Below are 21,202 nucleotides of genomic sequence, written 5' to 3'. Positions count from 1 at the left end.
AGACGACTAATGCAACATCAATTCGACAGTACTCTGAGGCCCGGAACTCCTCCCTACCCAGTTCACAATTTGCCGGGAGATTGGCGGGGGTACAGGTGAAGGCAACATCATCCGCTATGTCTGGTAAAATTCACAAAGCCGACCAAAACGGCAACGTCGACGGCGATGTCAAACTCAAACGCGAGGTCGGGCTCGTGGGCGGCATCGCCTTCGTGGTCGGCGGGATGATCGGTTCGGGCATCTTCGTATCGCCGGTCGGCATCCTTCGGGAGACGGAGAGCGTCGGCATGAGTCTCGTGGTGTGGCTCCTCTGTGGGCTTCTGGTAGTGACAGGTAAAAACGGGTCCGTTGTTAAATTTAAGTGTTACCATGTTTTATCCCACCTAGCCCGGATACTTTGCTTGCAGACATTCTCATCTTATCATTAACCATAGCTTTTACTCTGCTACGCGAACGCTAAAGACAACGCTATTGGGCTAAGAATAGTGTCATGCATATCCGCGAGGCAGCTGTTTCCGTTGCTCAATCCGTGAGGCTGCGTCGTGTATGGCGTTCGCGTTGTAGATCTAAACTTTGCTATTATTAAAGCCCCGCTGAAATTCAATTCATTACTACATCATAGGGTCTATAATCTATTACAGAAGGATAAGATGGAACACGATAAATTTACCAGATATGCGCAAAATCAGAAATGCATTCAAGAAATTGCCCGTCAGACACAAACACGGAGAAAATCCAGGGTAGCATTCTAATCTTTTCCGATGTGTTGCCAAACAGAAGCAGACAAACGAATTTTATGGGCAATTAAGAGATTTACAAATGAAGAGTTTGTTTGCAAAAACAAACAAAAAAAAGGTCCATAAGACGCCATCTGTCAAATGAAGATATATGCGATTAAAGGTCAAGAAAAATAAAGAGAATAATAAGAAAATTGTTGCTTCTTTTGACCATAACTTCAAAAATATACGTAGCGACTAATATATCATTTAAAAGGTATTATTTTGTACTTTATGACAGAGACCGTACTTCAAAATCTTCAGAAATGGACCTATCGTTTTTTGCAAACAAACTCTTCAAATATTACTCAATCAAGAAGAACAATCATACCAATAAAAAAGTGAATGTAAATGATGCTTCATTGTTGTTGTTTTTTATGTAACACTAGCAATGAATGGTAAGCATCATGCAGTAACAAAGAAACAAAAACGGTTCCAAACAACACAAACGTATGTGAGATGGTGTGGCAACATCATGGAACTCTTTCGATTGTAGGAGTTTCTCGATCGGCGAGATACATTCTTGGTGTTGCTAGACAACCTCTGCTCTGCATAGTCCTCGAGTGCACTATGAGTGTCCGGTTGCACCAAGATGATTATCATATATAGCGTACTTTATAAGAACGTTGTCATTTAAAGGGATAGTGATCCAATTACCAACAGAAAAGGGAGAGAGAGAGAGAAAGAAAGAGCAAGAGAGAGAGAGAGAGAGAGAGAGAGAGAGAGAGTGAGAATTTCGTTCTCTTCAGTCGTAAGCCGTATTGTCTCACTCTGGCTTTTATACTCCCGCCATTATTTTGATCACCAGAAGAATGATGAATGCTAAGGGAAATATTATGAGAATACCACATTAAAAAGTCAACTCACATAATAAAAGAGGTTAAATCGAAGAAAAATTACATCATAAATATTTTTTAATATATAACCTTTGAACGGAATGTCCCTATCTCCCCTGTACTGATATGTAATACTGATACTTCTGCATTCAAGGAACATTGATAGCTGAGTTGAATTTTCCCCTTTGTGGATGAACAAGTGAGCACGTACATGCCTAAAGGGTACGTAAAGAGCTCAGATTGCATGATTCCGGAAAGGTTATTATTTTTTTCGGGTATTCTTTTCGACTTTTCTTTCAGTTACATGCAATAACGTTTATGATTACACATTCTGCACCGTTACCCTTCAAACAGAACTGTTCTTTTTTTTTCAGTTCTTTAGAGTATATAGAATGGCCTACTCGTCACAATCAGGTGTGAAATATAGACTTGTAAATTTCAATGATGTTAATTGCTCTGTGTCTCTTCTTCGACAGGCTGTCTCTGCTACGCTGAACTTGGTACAATGATTCCGAAGTCCGGCGGGGACTACGCCTACCTTTTGGCGAGTTTGGGCGATTTGCCCGCATTTCTGTTCTCCTGGACCTTCGTATTCATCATCCGCCCTGCCACAGTGGCTATTCTCTGTCTCGTCTTTGGTACTTACACAGCAGAGTACACCGTGCCTGGTGAATGCGTGGAGAAAGAGGGCGCGGCCAAACTGTTCGCCATCCTCGCTCTGCGTGAGTTATTATCCAATCAACGTTACCATCACAAAAATGACGAAGTAATGATAGCAGTCACATTCTTTTTTTTTCTTTTTTTTTTTTTTTTTTTTGCTTTAGGAGACGGTGAGCAAGAGACTTTTTCCTTTGAACAATGTTGAACATTGAACAAAGAAAGAAAGTGGTTGAAGATATAATCCCATTCTGTAAACAGAGGGAGAGAACATTGTTTTTGTTGTGACGCTTATGATATGCATGCATATTTTTGAATTACTAACACAACAACGGTAATTTCTATGTTTTGGCGTGACTGTTACTATTGAGTTTTAGGATTGGTTCTGTGGTGTGTAGAGAGTATACGACGCAAGTTTGGGTTTTCGGTCTTGTAAGCATAACAAATAACAGACAACTGACAAATACTAACAGAATATAAATGAAGAGTTTGTTTGCAAAAACCGATAAGTCCATATTTGCCAAATGGAGATATTTGCGATTAAAGCTCAAGAAAAATAAAGAGAAAAATAAGAAAATTTTTGCTTCTTTTGACCATAACTTAAGAAATATACCTGTATATGTAGTGACCAATATATCATTTAAAAGGTATTGTTTTGTACTTTATGACAGAGATCGTACTTCAAAATCTTCAAAAATGGACTTATCGGTTTTTGCAAACAAACCCTTCAAATATAGATCATACAAAACAGTAGACATACAGTCTATTGAATTCAATAGATGATGAAGGGAAAGGAACAAAATTGTGTGTGTGTGTGTTTTTTTTGTTGTTGTTGTTGTCTGAATGTTATCTAAAATTTGCCACTTTTTCCTTTTCAGTGTTGTTGACATTCATCAATTCGTACAGTGTAAAAGCGGCCAACCAGCTGAATATCGTCTTCACGATCGCCAAAACACTTCTATGTTTTATCATCATTGCAATTGGATTTGTTAACATCGCACGAGGTGGGTAATGTATAGTGTTAGAAGAGCTTGCATTAAATCAATGCTTTGAAACATTCTGGACACACAGCACAAAATATAACTTTACACCTCTAAGTTCAGACTTTACACACTGTAGTCAACACACTTCAAATCTCGACTGGTTGACTGGTAATTCAATATTAGAAGATTTGTCATTCCGCCAACTTCTTTTTTTTTTTTGGGGGGGGGGGGGAGGGGTAAAATGATGTTTAATTCAACACTCAAAATGTTGGATTTACTACTTTTGAAAATGACGATCAATATTTTGAGTGTTAGATTAAGTTGTTTGAGTGTTAGATTTAACATTTAACAAAAGGTTGTTGGAGGAGTCATGATGTGGATTTACTATTACATTTTTAGAGTGTGACGAGCTTACATTGTCTTTCAGCCTTGATCAACATTGTAGATAACAGTTATGATAATGTTCTCTGTCCAGTTTACAAGCTTTGCACCGTTGCATTAGTGTTTCTTTTTTTTTGTCAGTGTAGGGCTTAAAAAAAAATCGACATATAGATGGAATTCGTCGTTTTTTAAATGTCTTATTGCTTATACAGAGTAAGGGTTTGCCTTGAGAGTATACAAAGTAGCCAAATTTGAGCGTACAGAGAAAATGATACTATTGACAGCAATGTCATTAACAATGCATATTATGTTACAGCATTAGGTACGAGTGTTTACATAATACTGACATACAGGCCCGAATTCACGAAGGTGGTACAATTGAAAAATCCCATTTGCATGCCTTAAATGAAGAGTTGTATAAATACAGTGGTATGTTAAAGAGAATATCATTTTAGAAACTCGCATAAAGTATTGAAAGTGGAAGGTAACATTTAGTACATTTTTATTGACCGTTAGATTTTGAATTTAATTTTTTTTTTTTCGGGGCTCACCGTAAATTCCAGTACATTACTAGGCTACCTTTGCAGACCCATGCACTGCATGTGTGTCCATCATGTATATTTTGTGAAGAAAGTTCATCAAAACTTACAAACATTTCTAAATACATTCTTGCCACACACTCTATATGTTATTACATCAGCTCTTATACTTTTAGATTTGTGTTTATAGATAAAAGATACAGAAGACTGCAACAAAAAGGCTAAGTGTGGCTGACACACAGAACTACTGAGTAGTTGAGTTTTGTGCATTATTCAAATTGTAGATAACTGTTGACTTCCAAATTTCTCAGCAGTGGCCCAAGCAAGTCCGCTGAGGTTTATATTTAATGTTTTGCTGCATTTTGGGAGGTCTGTAAAAGGTATCCCCTACCTTTAAACCATGGACAAAGACCGTAGTTTTGTGTGTGTGTGTGTGTGTGTGTGTGTGTGTGTGTGTGTTTGTGTGTTTTTTTTTTATGAGGCGCCATGTGTTTCATGACCTATTTCGTTACAAAATCAGTCATTTTGTCGACGAAATAGGACATGCGACACTTGGCGCCCCATTGAAAACTACGGTCTTTGTCCATCATGGTTTTAAACCATGGTTTCTATTCTACCACCTTCGTGAATTCGGGCCAATGTGTCACTTGCATCGCTGCTGTGTTTGCAGGAGAAACAGACTTGCTCGTTCCTTCGGAGTCGTTCAAGAGCAGTGCCCCGGATGTGTCCTCGTATGCTCTGGCGTTTTACCAAGGACTTTGGGCTTATGAAGGATGGTAAGGACTATCATTTCGTTTCATTCTCGGGTTTTTATGGGATTGTACAGTATCAAATGAGCTAAGGCTTAATGTTTCCAGTGTTTTTTTATTATTTTTTTTGAGATAATGAGAAACCTCTTATAAAGTATGAAAGAGCATGCAATATTATTCTAAGAGAAATTCAAAGTTTATTTGATGAAAATTGGCCTTGAAATGGCTGAGATGTCTAAACAAGAGCGATCCTAATATTAAAGGTGGAAACCATCTTTTATTAAGACTGCTTTGTTTTATTTTCTTTCTAGATATTAAAACGGATATTCATCTAATAAACTTTGAACTATTTTTATAAAGTGGTTTCTAAGAATCTCGCAAAAAGTTACAACCGGAATCCTCCCCTCAACCAACAATGCACTATCCCTTTAAGCACATGCATCAACAGCTTTTATGTGCATGCATCTATGTGTGTGTGTGCGCGCGCGCGTGTGCGTGTGCGTGTGCGTGTATGTGTTGGACGTTTTCTGTGAGAGTTATCATGTGAGAAAAATATCTTGTAAGATGACAATATTACAATGTCAAAGGTTATTTCAACAAATGTTCAGTTGTCGAAAGTCGGTTAGGTAGGGTTTCTTTGTTGCCTTGAGAACAAGAGGTAGAGGTATTACAAGGAAAGTAAATCAAAATAATGTAACATTCCTGCTATCCTGTACATGGGCAATAATCTCTTGTCATTATCATCGTATTATTTTTTTTCCTTATTTAGGGCAAATTCAAATAAAGTTACGTATGGCAACGGAGAATTTGAGTGTGTCTTTGTGTCACCTTGAAAGTTTTCTAATAATGTTCTGCACACAAGAACAATGCCCAAAGTCTGTACTGCTTCATTTAACCTCTTCCACACAGGACTTATCTCAATTCACTGACAGAAGAATTGAAGAATCCTCGAAGGTAAGCGTATCACCTTCTTGTGGCTGTCTACCTGCCAAATAATGATAGATACAGTTTATACCAGTCGGAAAGCTCACTTGCCAACGTTTCCATAATGAACATAAAAATGGAATATTTTGATGAATATATTATAATTGAACTTAATAACGTAGCTTCTTGTATGAAATAATCTATATGTATTATGCATGATTCTGAGTAGGTTGGATAGAAAAAGTAACATTCAAATTACACACAAAAAAGTACAGTAATACACCTGTTGAAGCTGCATTGATATTTATATTGTTTTATTTGATTCGATCGACATCATTAGATATCAACCAGAACACATCATTCAAGGTTCATGTGGTAGTACTGCAAAGTATACAGCTTTTTATTGCAAATACAGTGTGGATAATGCCTGTGGTAACACCAAGAAAATGTATATAGTCCTTGTAGGGACTTTTGCTTGTAGAGAGAAGAGCCTATATTGCAAGAGGAGAGTCGGTGGAGGAGGGAAGCGAGATCGGGAGAGTGTAAGGAAGACAAATGTTGAACATTGAGGGGCAACGGTGAACTGGAATTTGAAATTGTAATGTGCAAGGCCTAATATCAAGAATATAGACGGGAGAATAAGCAACAGACAGAGTTGTAAGGAAGAACAGAATGACAATGATTTAAAGGGTTCGGATGGACTGCTGCCGGAAAGAGCTGCGGGAGCGTAAGAGTAATGATTGTTACTGAAATGGAATGTGGACGAAGTGTGTGTGTGTAGGGGGGGGGGGGGGGGAGGACAAAAGTGTTAAGATGTACAAGGATAATTCTTCGTTCCTTTCTCCCCTTTCCGGACGAGATATTAGATTCAAGCATTATCAATCAAGTTATTTTGAACTGTCTACGTTAGCTGCCTTGTCTTTCTTTCTTTCTTTCTTTCTTTATCATTCTTTGTATAGTTTTTTTTTATCTACTGTAAATAACTTTTACAATCTACTATAGATGTTTATCAGTCATTATTGATATGACTTTATTGATTTGCTTATTTTTCATTATCTACTTTTAGCAAAGTACATGTCTTTATTCATTTGTTTATTTTTCTATCTATCTATATATTTATTTAATTATCAGAAACCTCCCTCTGGCCGTCATTATGGGAATACCAGTCGTGACATTGATATATATCGTCGTCAATATCGCCTACTTCACTGTTATTACACCAGCGGAACTTATGGTATCAAAAGCCGTTGCCATTGTAAGTCCATTGGTCATTGGTAGGTCCATATTTTCGACAATTTCACTTTTGCAAGACATTGCAAGATATTTTTCTCCTTAAACATAAATAATAATATTATAATGTGCCATCTTTTTTTTTACAGCAAACACGGAAACAAAAAAAAGGAAACCACAAGCAACAACATCATTATCATCATCATCAACAACAACAAAACAATATGCATGTTAGCGATCGCACTGAAAAGGAAAAAGTAGTAATGCAGGGGAAAACTGTTGTTACATCTTCGTTAGCCAAGAAACCCGACTGTTGCCCGGATTGCATTCCCTGTTCCCTGACCTGACCACTCTTGACATGCGGGTAGAAAGAAGAAGAAGACGACGAAGAAGAAAAGAAACAAGCGTTTGACAGTCAGACTTTCAATAGGCTTGACTATTCTGTTCACTGAGGTGCTTTGAAGGATTAATTGCTATGGTGTCGCTCCGGACGCACCGATAAGCGGACTTTTGTTAACGTGCAATTATTGCTTTCAGAAGCTGCAAATGGCTTGTTCTTTCACTTTTTCGCCGCCCGGGGTTGTTGGAAACGCCTTCAACCAAAACCATGGACAGTCAGTGGGCGTGCGTGTCTCTTTACAGAGTGACAACCCAATTATATCATTCACCTATGCTCCTTCGGCCTTTCTACCCAACATAAGGAAGCACATTAATAAACATCTTCACCGTAGATAATCGTAATACCATAATGTTGGTCAAAATAACAATAGGATAATTTCAGACTGAGCACATCAAGAGAATCATTGTACTTCAATACATTAGGAAAGCGTGGATCACAGCACTTCTCGAGAAGAATAGATTTCATGAATTTCTTCCGTCGAGATGTTTTCATTGCAACTGATTGACAAATTGCCCTGTAGGGCAATTTGTCAATCAGTTGCAAAGGATAGATTTAGCCCTAAATCTCATAATAATATTTTTTTTTGTTACGTAGTAACGTACGTAAATTCATGCATTTTGAAACGCGAGTTGAAATAACATTTGAATGTTTTTGTTTTTGTTTTCCTTTCCTGCGTTTTAGACCTTCGCGCAACGAACCATGGGAATTTTCGCATGGATTGTACCCGTTGGTGTGTGCATGTCTACATTTGGTGCAGCCAACGCAAGTCTCTTTACAGCTGGAAGGTAAGACGAACTGTAATATTAATGTTATTAGTATTAGCTCGTTTATCTCATGTTATTCTCTCCCTTCATTCTGGAAAAAGAAATCGTTTCTTTATCTAAGCAAATTTTAGAATGGCCTTATTATTTGGTAGTGATATTGTCTTTCATTCACTTATTCTTTTTTTTTCTCTCTTTTTTTAACCTATGAAATTGTTTAGCTATAACGAATTACCGAAGTATTTTTTTTTTTCTTTACATGCCAAATTGTTTCGATATAACGAATTACCGAGTACTTTTTTTTTTCAAACTGAGACAATGTTGAAAACTCGCCATATCCATTAAACCATAATGCATCCCTTTCAAATCGTAAAATAACCGAAGACAGAGGGGTCGCAAACTTTGAGGATTCTTTACTACATGGCTGAAAGTTTATAATCTCCCCAATTTTACCGCGGCGAAACATTGCATGCGTCGGTTTTCAGTATAACGTGAGCAGGTATCTTGCCAATCTAGAAAATAGCCCCCTTTTCCATGTAGAATTCAGAACAGCAATACTATAGAACAATATAATAATGTTGGCTTACCACCAGTGAAACTATTAAGGCAAGTGCACAATTCGGCTGAACTTGGGGAATTTAGGTCGTATGTCTTATGAAACATTGTTATTACTTTGTTTGCTTATGTTTTTTAGTAAATGCGATGAAGGAATGTCGTCTCTCTCCCTGACTTTTTAGAGTATCATACTGATGCAATGAATTAAAATGAGATGTATACAAGATACAAAAACGCAGGCTAGATATGCCGCTAAATTATCCTAGGATGATGACCGTCGTGTCTCCGATTTGCGTCTGGTTCCCTGCCGGCGTCTCCATTCTTCAACAACCCACAAACATTTGAATTCGGAGTATGCTTAACAACGATTTTTTTTTTTTTTGATTTACAAATGAGCTTCGAACAAGCAAAACGATTTTTACAAAAAGAACAGAGTAAAGGTATTTGAACAGCGCGTTCAAATTGTGAGGCTAGGCCGCAAATCAACAAAGTCACAACTACGTTATAAAATCACTGTTAGATGAAAGCGTCAACATTTAAAAGTTTTCCCAATCTCCGAAGAACGTCACGGAATTCAGTAATGAGCTCTTTACGTGAAAAATAGAAAGAGACAACAATTTCATGATACAACATGATTTGGAAAAATTGTGGCTTATTTTTTTCCTCCAAAAACAATGTTTTGTGGGAAGACCATTTGTCCTCAATATGCGACAGGTGGCCAGCGCATGCGTTTGCGTGCATTGGGTATGGGAAAGTGTGCGCGTTTTCAGAGCGCACTGTGTGACGTCATTGCGAAATCCATGTTGCAAATTCAGTGCCGGTGACACGGCACATAGATGCCGCTCTGGGGATCCTCTTTCTAGCTGAGGAAAAACCCCACTTTCGCAGAATACCTCTGCTAAACCCAAATGTAAATCACTGGAAACTGTGTCGTATCGATATTATGTCAGTAATGCAGCAAAACTATGACTTCATAAACGAAAAACATGAACATTAGCCTGAAGTAATAATAACTTACCGCAGTATAGCCGTTCTACGCTTTTATTATTGATGTTTCGCTTTTGTTCGTTATCCTACGAATTAACTTTCAAAAATAACGAATTCTCATTTCATTGAACTAACAAGGAAGCCAGAGATCCTCTTTTCACATTTTACAGTCATTCGTAAAGTAATGATTTCGATTTTACCCCACATCAAGAGGTAAATGAATAGTCGTCTGGTACGTACTATGTTACATTTTGCATCTGTTGAATTGCCAACGCCAATCTCGTAATGTTGAATGTATTCAATTTAAATCAAATTTATCTGCAATAGCACATATTCCCCAAACACAGTTACAAGAAAATATGATACAAAATAATATATACATAAGACACTTTTTCTCCCAAATCATTTTATCTCTAAAAAAGGAGAGGCTCACGTTAAGGACAAGCCTGCATGTTACTATCGCTATGTGTCCGAAATCAATATGAAACTGGTCGTTCTTATTTCTTTAACTGTGCTATGTTATGTCATTAACCTATAACGTGAATTTCGTTTGCAAGTGCAAGTCATTACAAAAACGAGATACTGAAACTGCAATCTTAAAATATCAGAGTTTTTGATTGTGGGGTAAAAGGCTAACTTTTCTCCGTACCAAATGGATAGATTAGACGGATGAAGTTGAGAACATCTTTTTTTTTTCCTTTTGTGAACTACGATCAGGCGGCTCCATGTCAACATTAAGTAAGTGATACACGTGATTCTGAACACACATACTCTCGTAGATAATAGTTATAACTCTGTACCCCATTTGTTTTGTTCAAATTGATTTAAAGATACATCAATCAACAAAAGAATATAGAAGAATTCATCGAATCCTACAAATCATTGCATTCACTCTAAATAAAGACTCACCATTGTAGGCAGAGAAGCTCCGAAGTATGAATGAGATTACCATGTGTGCCATCCAGTAACATAAGGCACTTTTAGATTTCGCTCCAGGACGTGGACTGCGACGTGATGACGTCATTCCATGATACTGCACATGCTCCAGAGTTTCTGGCACGTCCGTCGCAAGAATCGAGAACGAGTCCTGGGCGGATTATGTCCTCCCCCAGATTGAGGACGGGTAGACGCCGTCGCTGAGCAGGACTGTGGTATTGTTTCGTTCGGGAAAAGAAACAGGTTGTGAGCTTAAACGTACATTTAGCATGATGATATTATACGTCACCACTCGGACTCGTACTCATTGTCGACTGAAATATGAAATGGTTTTACTCTGGCGTCGACGGGAGTCGCCGGGAACGGTTGGATCGGACTTTCGGGCGGCCTGCCGTGTTCACACAATCTAAAAGTTACTACATTGCACAACTCCAACAATAAACCCATTATTCACGTTATCAAAGTACCGCGCCAGACCTCGAAATGCAGTATGTAACAACTTTGTCGTTATCCAGTGGACATCGTTTGAAACAGACGCGATGCATGAACACTTTGCAAGACAGGAAGAGAACGTCTTTTCATAGGCCCTTCGATATCAAAATATGCATACTCTGTAGATTTGACTATCAACATTTGTGAATTCCCGTCGCTGTGATTCATTTCGATCTCCATCTCCAGAAATAAGCGTCGGTAAAAAGTGACCATTAATCTTAATATCATACGCACAGGAAAATTCATAGTATTTTGTCTCACATAGGGCTTGTTACATCGACAGTCTCGTGGAGCAACTAACTTTTTCCCAACAACTAAGGAGGGGTAAACGTTATTGATTGTGTCGCTAAACTTTCCTTTTCCTTTTTATTGAGTACCGAGCGTCAAATTTTACTCGGTTGCGCGTTAAAATGCCAAAGTGACGAAACTACATTATGTTTGTCTGAAAGTTTTAGAAGTTTCAAGAGCCAGTGTGATTTTGTGATTGTGTTTGAAAACTGTGTTTGTGTCTACTATTTCAGGAAGAATATTTTCAATGTCGAAGATGTCTCTCCTCCAGGTAATAAGGACTTTTTGATTGTGTGAACTTGGCCGCCAGTCTCGTACGAGATCGGCTGTAAATGGCTGCGGTGCACTCGTCACGTCCGCGGTCAATGTATTATCACCATTTCGATCTTCAGTGCACGCCGTTCGCGACGTACTGCTACGATGTCATGGCCCCGTCCCCTCCAGCGGGCTGGGGATTGGTTGCGCTACGCAATGACGTCATCACGTCATGAATCTCGGGGACGTGAAATCATTGGACGCGTTTGCGATTCTTGCTTTGGACGTGCTGGCGAGCCTGGAGCATGCGCACTTCCTTAAGATGACGTCATTTACTCGACGGCCACGTCCACGAGGTGAAATCGAAAAGTCCCAATTCATTCTACATAATGTATTAGTTTCCGCAGAATATGTTTTAAAATCACACTCAGGATTCCCATTCTTGGAAGATTTTATTTTTTTTTTTATAGCAAACATTCATATTGAAGAGTAGAATCGCAAAAGCGCCTGTTTGCAATCTTAACTCGGTCAGCTACATGTTCTCAAATTCCAGCGAGGTGAGATGACTCATAGTTTTGAACACGTAGAGTATCTACAATGTATGAGAAAATCTTAACAAAACATATCGAAATATGCTTTCAAAAGTGAAACACTATACCGCATTTGATATCACCTTGTAAAACCAAACTGGTGTGATATGAGTTTTAAGAAAGATACAGATTTGAAATACTTGATACGAATTATCAATCCCAAGTGGAGAATGAAGTGGTATCGTGTTTATCTTTCCCAAGGTATACTGAGTGGCGAATATCGATGTAACATTTTTTTTCCCACTTATTGTAGGCTATGATGTCGAAAATTTGCAAAATGTCTTCACCATTTGCAATGTATTAACAAAATCCAGCTTAAAGCTATTTCAAGTTTATTGTTGTTGTTGTTGTTGTTGTTGTTGTTGTGTGTGTGTGTGTTTCAATTTTGTAGTGGAAATATTTATTTTGCACTTATGAACTATTCTTCATAATGATCACCTGCCCAAGCTCATTTGATCAATGTAAAATAATAGGAATGTAAAGCTTTTATCGAAGGAAGTTAAATTTAGAGGAAACTTTTATATGTTGTGACCGTCGAGTCGCCTGCTTGCGGTCGCCCCCTGTTGGCACCACATTTCTCATAAGACACTCCCAAATCCAATTTTCTGAGCCCTGCCCGAGATTGGGAACTTGATTCACAGTTAGAATTGATTGACAAACTTTATCCCCTTTTTAAGCTAAATCTGAATGTAGCAAAGAAATAATATTCGGATAAGTCATTAGAATAGTGTTAAAACCTGCCGCAAATCAAGAAACAGTAGCTACACACTAATAAAGAATATCTCACTTTTAATTCTCGTTTAGTCCTTCAAGACCGTCATAGAGTGCATCCATCTAGTCGCCACGCCAATTGTTCAAGTGCACGACCATTGTATGGTTCTAAATTGATTCGGAAAGAGGTTTGTCCAGGATTTTTTTTTTTTTTTTTGGCTGAAAAATAATGTTTCCCGGACGATCTTTTCATATTCAATATGCGTCAGATGTTCATTGCGTGCGTGACCATGGATTAGGCATGTGGAATTGTGCGCGTTTTCAGAATGCACATCATGACGTCATGTAAAGTTAAAAACACCCATATTGTGAACTCGGTGCCGATGACACGGTAAACATATGCCGCTGATTGCAGTCTTCAAAGCAAGATAAATGTCTATTTTTTTTTTTAGATATCAAAAATTCCAATGCAATGATATCGGCATGTCTAATTTTGAAGATTTTGATAAAACTTTCAAGACTTACAGGAAAAAGGTTTGATTGAGAAGAGGATACGGATGATATCGTAAAAGGTTTCTTGCAAATCCGCCTACTGGTGAATCTACTTTTTGTTGTCAATGTTTCGTTTTTGTTGGCCATCAATACAGATGTTATCATTTTGTAAATGTTGATTCGAAAATCGAGAGTATTTTTTTTTATGTACATCTTACTATATAACTTGTAAACTGATCAAATTCTCTCGTATCACAAACCGTAAACGTACTGCCGTCTGACATGTCTCCTTATCGTGGTCAAATTCCGTACAGATTCGATGCTGATGTCGACTTGTAAGTAATGTCAGTTATAAAAAAATAAAACTCTCTTGATGTTCTGCGCGTTTGCATGTAACAATGTGAAAAAAAAATGACATTGGCACCTCTCCTTCACAATTATAGAAAATACCACAAAACAACTTTAAGAGTACAATGCATTGTATCAGTTTTCACAATTGACGTAGTTATCGCATTACCTGGAGGAATAAAGCCTTGATTTTCTGGTGATGAATCATTCAAAGACAAATATAAATGCAGCATTTTTTTTTTTTTTGGGGGGGGGGGTATGTTAAATTAGGAAGGTAAAGGCTCCTTTTCGCGGCTAAACCCCTGTCAGCGCCATCCTTTATCATTAATCAATCTCTGCGAAATTATTTGACATTGAAGAGTGCACGACTGGAAAAAAAAATCAGTGGTCATCATTCACTTTGAAATAAGCCCTAATTTATAAAAAGAAAATTCTGACCCTCGAAAAGGACATAGCGATCATTTGACAAGCATTCCGAACCCGGCCGCCAGCTACAAAATATCACCATATTATTAGTCACTGTAGAAAGAAAAACTTAATATTTGTCACCTTTTATGTCATTCAAACATGATCTTTGAACGACAAAGTAAAATTAACAAGTATGAAAATAAGAAACATAGCTATTTCATGCTTATCGACAAACTGTTGTAAAAGCATGGGTGTAAATTTGTCATTTAAAAGATAAGATTTCAGAGACAATTATTTATATTCCAAATGCGACAGATGGCCAATGCGTACGTACACGTAGGCTGCTAATTGGATAATGTGTTCGTTTTCAGCGCACACGTCATGACGTCATAATACGACTCAACACGTTAATGGTGTAAAGTCATTGCCGGTGACACGGTAAATGCATGCCGCTGTTTCGGTTCTTTACAGCAGAGGAAAAATAGATTTTTGTCATTTTAACTTTTCAAGCCCTGCTATTTACGTACACATTATTGAAATCTTCAGATGAATATTCTGTAGTCTGCCGAATTAAGATTTGTTTAAAGAATGAAAATACGGAAAATAATAAAAGTCAGGACTACACATACCGCAGACTCGTCCTTCTAGTCTTTGCGATTACTTCTTTAATTTCGTTTTTTCATCCTTTCATTTAACATTGGTAAAGAACAAAAAAATACCGGCGCACATTGAATAAATCTGCAAGATAAGAGAGATGTTGTTTTTGTGGGTGCTGTTCGTTATTCCGAAGGTTCGCTATTCCGAAGGTTTGTTATTCCGAAGGTTCGTTGATCCGAAACACGCAAATTCCCTATACCTAGAGGTTCGTTAATCCGAAAATGAAAAAGGGTTCGTTAATCCGAACATTTGTGGCGTTATTCCGAAGGTTCGTAATTCCGAAGATTCGTTAATCAGAAAATGAAATTCGGAGCAGTGAACCTTCGGAATAACGAATCTTCGGAGTAAAGAGCCTTCGGAATAACGAATCTTTCGAATAACGAACTGTGACCGTTTTTGTATCGTAGAATAATTCGTAAACTAGGATTTAAAAAAAGCCCAAAACAAAAACAAAAACAAACATATGGATAGTCATGGCAAACGTAAAGCAACTGTCTACCATATTCCATCCTTAATCCCTTTGTTGAAATCCTGGCCCCAATCTTTGGATCTTACAAACATTTCATCTTAACGTCAAAAATTATAATCGGTAAAAGAGTTTCACGCTTTTCAAAGTTGGTTTCAAAGTTCGATTACATCTGATTGCATTTATATTGAAATTGTGGAAAGGTAAGTGCCATTGGATATCTACCCTCCCTCTTATTAACGAGGACTATTAAAAGGATAAGGCAGGACATTATTCCCTAGAAAATTCCATTATAATCATATTCAATTTATTGGTTTTTTGGTTGTGAGGAAATAACAACTTCGATTTTAATTTTTCTTAATGTTATAATTGGTTACAATAGAGTGCAAGAGCTTCTAATGTGACCGAAATGTAGACAGAATTTAATAAGAAAATCAAAACCACTTTAAATCTGTATAACCTACTATGACTCATGTAAGGAGTCGTTTTAACAAGAAAATCTTAATGACACATTGATATAAACCATCTCCCAAACAAACTTGCCTTGCTAGTCCGATACGGTGAAATTGTATTCACCAAGGAGATATTACAGCATAGTAGAAAAATTAAGTCTAAGTCTGTATAAACTACTTTGACTCTGACTCATGTAAGGAATCATTTTAACAAGACAAACTCAATGCCACAAGGATATGAATCATCCCCAAGTAAATTTGCTTTGATAGTCCGATTCGGTGAAATTTTCTACACAAGGAAATATCACAGTATAGTAGACAAGTTAAGTCCTCTAAACCGGATAATGCATTAATATACGCACCTTGTGGAATAAAAGTTATTTCGATAGGATGTCATATTCCAGACCAAGGCAATGACAGAGAAGTACATACACAAATCCACTTTTACAAACTCATACGCCTACTCCTGATGGCAGAGAATCACTGATGTCACAAAGGTCTTTAACGTCCGTCTAATACTTTTTTCAACGTAAAGACAAGTCAAGATTAAGATTTAAAACATTACGCGCGCATGGATATTCGAAACTGCAAACGATCCATTTCCCCGTTTCCGTTTGGATATCCTTACAGACATACGAGTTTGATATCTTTTGCAGAAAGTATTCCGTTTTCTGTAATAGATATTTGTGAGCTGTATTCTGCTAAGCAGTTCTGTGAATGCAGCTGTAATATCCGACATATATACCATCACATAAGATATCCAGGATGCGTCTTATGATGTACATGGGTGAGCTAGATGACTAATGTCTCCTTTTTTTATATCGAGTATCGTGGTGTATCATTCAAGGAAATGTAGATTCAGGATCTGTTGTCAAGAGGGCTCATTCCATGAACGTAGAGACTCGTGTTTGCGGCTACACCCCTGTCAGCGTCATCCTTTCTTTTTAATCAACAGCAGAAAAAATATTTCACATTGAAGAGTGCCAGACAAGAATTTTTTAACGGTCATCATTCACTTCGAAATGAACCTTAATCTATTAAGAAAAAAAAAATGCCCCTGGTATGCGAAAAGAACATATTGACCATTTGAGGAACATTCCGAACCCGGTCGCCTGTCACAAAATATCACCATATCATTATCCACTGTAGAAAGAAAGAATTAATATTTGTCACATTTTATGTCATTGAACAAAGTCTTTGAACTACAAAGTCAAATAAACAAATATGAAAATAAGAAAAATAGCCATTTCATGCTTATCGACAAATTGTTGAAAAAGCATGGGTGCAAAATTGTAATTTAAAAGATAAGATTTCAGAGATAATTGTTTATACTCCAAATGCGACAGGTGGCCAATGCGTACGTGCACGTGGAATGCCAATGGGATAATGTGTTCGTTTTCAGCGCGCACATCATGACGTCATCAAACGATTCAACATTTAATGGTGTAAAGTCATTGCCGGTGACACGGTGAATGCATGCCGCTGTTTCGGTTTTTCATAGCAGAGGAAAATATCGAATTTTGTCATTTTAAAATTTCAAGCTCTGCTATTTACGCATACATTTTTGAAATCTTCAGATGAATATTCTGTTGTCTGCCGAATTATACTTTGCTTAAAGAATGAAAATACGGATAATATCGTAAATCAGGACTAAACATACCGCAGACTCGTTCTTCTAGTCTCTGTCATTACTTCTTTAATTTCGTTTTTTCATCCTTGCATTTAACATTGGTGATGAAAATAAAGTACCGGCGCACATTGAAGAAATCTACGAGACACGGGAGATATTGGTTTTATATCCTAGAATTATTCGTAAACTGGGATAAAAAAAAAATATGTATATAATACATGGATAGGCAGACCAAACGTAAAGCAATTGTCCAGCTTATTTCATCCTAACACCCTCTATTGTGATCCTGACCCAAATCATTGGATTTTGTAAACATTGCATCTTCATGTCAAAAATGACAATCGGTCCAAGAAGTGTTTCACGCTTTTAAAAGTTGGTTATGAAGGTTATTTCTATTTGTTCGAGAACATCTTCTTGCATTTATATTGAAATTGTGGAAAGGTAAGTGCCAATGGTATCCACCATCCCTCATATTCACGAGGACTTTTAAAAGGATAAGTCATGGCATTATTCTTAAGAAAAAAATAGACTATAATCATAATCAATCTATTTATTTGTTTATTTTTGTTAGGAAATAACTTTGGATTTTTTTTTTTCGTAATGTTGTTATTGAGCGTAGCAGCCTGTGTTGATTTTCTTTCGGGGAACCTACTCCTACAAGCATCTGCGTCGGTGTAGGTTCCCTTCACACACAATTTTATCTATCCGTAATGAATGTACTCTTGAGAATAATTTCAATTTATTTTGTGCTATGTAAATGCTTTTGTATAACCTGAACTTATAACCTATGATTTGCGTGTCACTTTACATTGTCATTAACGGATGTTGTAAACACAACACTGTATGATTTGTGTGTAAACCTAATAAATGAACATACAAAATTGAAATGAAATTGGTTACAGTAGAATGCACGAGCCTCTGCTGTAACCGAAACGTAGACAAAATTCAATAAGAAAATCAAAACCAGTTTAATTCTATATAATCTACTTTGACTCATTTAAGGAATCATCTTAACAGGGGAAAATCAATGACACACTGATATAAACCATCTCCAAGCAAACTTACTTTGCTAGTCCGATACGGTGAAATTATCAACACCAAGGAGATATTACAGTATAGTAGACAAATTAAGTCCTCTAAACCTGATGATGCATTCATATACGCACCTTGTGGAATAAAAGTTATTTCGATAGGATCTCATATTCCAGACAAGGCAATGATGGAGAAGTACATACACAAATCCACTTGTACAAACTCATAGGCCTACGCCTGATGGCAGAGAATCACTGATGTCACAAAGGTCTTTAACGTCCGTCTGATACTTTCTTCAACGTAACGACAAGTCAAGATTAAGATTTAAATCATGACGCGCGCACGGATATTCAAATCTACAAACAATCCATTTCCCCGTTTCCGTTCGGATATCCTTACAGACATACGAGTTTAATATCTTTTACAGAATGCATTCCGTTTTCTGTATTCTGTCAGCTGTATTCGGGTAAGCAGTTCTGTGAATACAACTGTAATATCCCACATAAAATATCATCACATAAGATATCCAGGATACGTCTGATGATGTACATGGGTGACCTAGATGACTAATTTCTAATTTTTTATATCGATTATCGTGGTGTATCATTCAAGGAAGTGTAGATGCAGGATCTTTATACAAGAGGGTTCATTCCATGAACGTAGAGACTCGTGTTTACGGCTACACCCCTGTCAGCGTCATCCTTTCTTTTTAATCAATAGCAGAAAAAGAATATTTGACATTGAAGAGTGCCAGACAAGAATCTTAACGGTCATCATTCTCTTCGAAATGAACTTTAATCTATACAGAGAAAAAATTGACCCTGGTATACGAAAAGAACATTTTGATCATTTGAGGAACATTCTAAACCCGGTCGCCTGTCACAAAATATCACCATATTATTATCGACTGTAGAAAGAAAGAATTAATATTCGTCACCTTTTGTGTCGTTCAACAAAATCTTTGAACTACAAAGTCAAATAAACAAATATGAAAATAAGAAAAATAGCCATTTCATGCTTATCGACAAGTTGTTGAAAAAGCATGGGTGCAAAATTGTAATATAAAAGATAAGATTTTAGAGATAATTGTTTATACTCCAAAGGCGACAGGTGGACAATGCGTTCGTCCACGTGGAATGCCAATGGGATAATGTGTTCGTTTTCAGCGCGCGCATCATGACGTCCTCAAACTAGTCAACACGTTAATGGTGTAAAGTCATTGCCGGTGACACGGTGAATACAGGCCGCTGTTTCGGTTTTTCATAGCAGAGGAAAATATCGAATTTTGTCATTTTAACATTTCAAGCTTTGCCATTTACGCATACATTATTGAAATCTTCAGATGAATATTCTCTATTCTGCCGAATTAAGATTTGTTTAAAGAATGAAAATACGGATAATATCGGATATCAGGACTAAACCTACCGCAGACTCGTCGTTTTAGTCTTTGCGATTATACTTGTTTAATTTCGTTTTTTCCTCCTTTCATTTAACATTGGTGATGGAAAAAAAAAGAATAGCGGCGCACATTGAATAAATTTACAAGATATGAGAGATATTGTTTCTATATCCTAAAATTATTCGTAAACTGGGATAACAAATATATATATATATATATATATATATATATATATATATATATATTTCAATTATAATATATATATATATATATATATATATATATATATATATATATATACATATATAAACATGGATAGGCATGCCATATTCCGCCCTTACTCACTCTGTTGAAATCCTGACCCCAATCATTTCATTTTACAAATATTGCATCTTAATATCAAAACAATTATAATCCGTCCAAGAGTTTCACACTTTTCAAAGTTGGTTTCAAAGTTCCAGTACATCTGCTTCCATTTATATTGAAATTGTAGAAAGGTAAGTGTCAATGATATCCACCCTCCCTCTTATTAACGAGGACTACTAAATGGATAAGTCATGACATTGAATCTCAAAAATATTCCACTATAATGATATTCAATTTATTGTTTGTTTGTGTTTTTTTGGTTGTGAGAAAATAACAACTTTGATTTTTTTTCTTAATGTTCTAATTGGTTACAATTGAATGCAAGAGCCTCTGATGTTACCGAAAAGTAGAGAGAATTTATAAGAAAATCAAAACCAGTTTAAGTCTGTATAATCTACTTTGACTCATGTAAGGAATCGTTTTAACAAGAAAATCTCACTGGCACATTGATATAATGGTGTATCATTCAAGAAAATGTAGATTCAGGATCTGTTCTCAAGAGGGCTCATTCTATGAACGTAGAGACTCGTGTTTGCGGCTACACCCCTGTCAGCGTCATCCTTTCTGATCAATCTTCGGCAGAAGAGATATTTGACCTGGACTGGTCCAAACAGTGTAATCATTGGCCAACATTTATTTTGAAATAAGTATTCAAGTCATACAGAATGGCATTAGACCGTGACTGAAACAAGCCCTACCGTTGGTCATCTCACGACCACTCTGAACACGGCCGCCGGTCTACAAACTGTAGAAAAAAAAATCATTGACACTTTTGTGACCACTCTAGGAGAAAATATGGTTTTCTCACCTTTTTGTATTTGTAAATAATTGACGGAAGTTAATATATCTTTATGAATTAAAGAACACCACCGTTCCGTACTCGCCAAGAAGTATGAAGAAAT

At 36.9% G+C, this 21,202-nt stretch overlaps 1 protein-coding gene across 1 annotated transcript in view; it reads left to right on the top strand.

Annotated features, from left to right (window-relative positions):
- LOC140226337 (b(0,+)-type amino acid transporter 1-like) overlaps positions 1-21,202 on the top strand; it is a 132,779-nt gene that overhangs the window by 11 nt on the left and 111,566 nt on the right. Inside the window, exons 1-7 of the mRNA XM_072306829.1 lie at positions 1-333; positions 2,089-2,334; positions 3,148-3,273; positions 4,843-4,948; positions 5,831-5,875; positions 6,977-7,100; positions 8,157-8,260. The exon at positions 1-333 is cut by the window's left edge and continues 11 nt beyond it. Of these exons, the coding sequence (XP_072162930.1) occupies positions 117-333; positions 2,089-2,334; positions 3,148-3,273; positions 4,843-4,948; positions 5,831-5,875; positions 6,977-7,100; positions 8,157-8,260 (968 nt within the window). The 5' untranslated portion in view covers positions 1-116. The remainder of the gene's footprint in view (positions 334-2,088; positions 2,335-3,147; positions 3,274-4,842; positions 4,949-5,830; positions 5,876-6,976; positions 7,101-8,156; positions 8,261-21,202) is intronic.

Source organism: Diadema setosum, chromosome 3, assembly GCF_964275005.1.
Source record: "Diadema setosum chromosome 3, eeDiaSeto1, whole genome shotgun sequence".
Taxonomy (NCBI): Eukaryota; Metazoa; Echinodermata; class Echinoidea; order Diadematoida; family Diadematidae; genus Diadema; species Diadema setosum.
The sequence above is the reverse complement of the archived record's forward strand: the minus strand, read 5'-3'. Positions and strand labels throughout refer to the sequence as shown.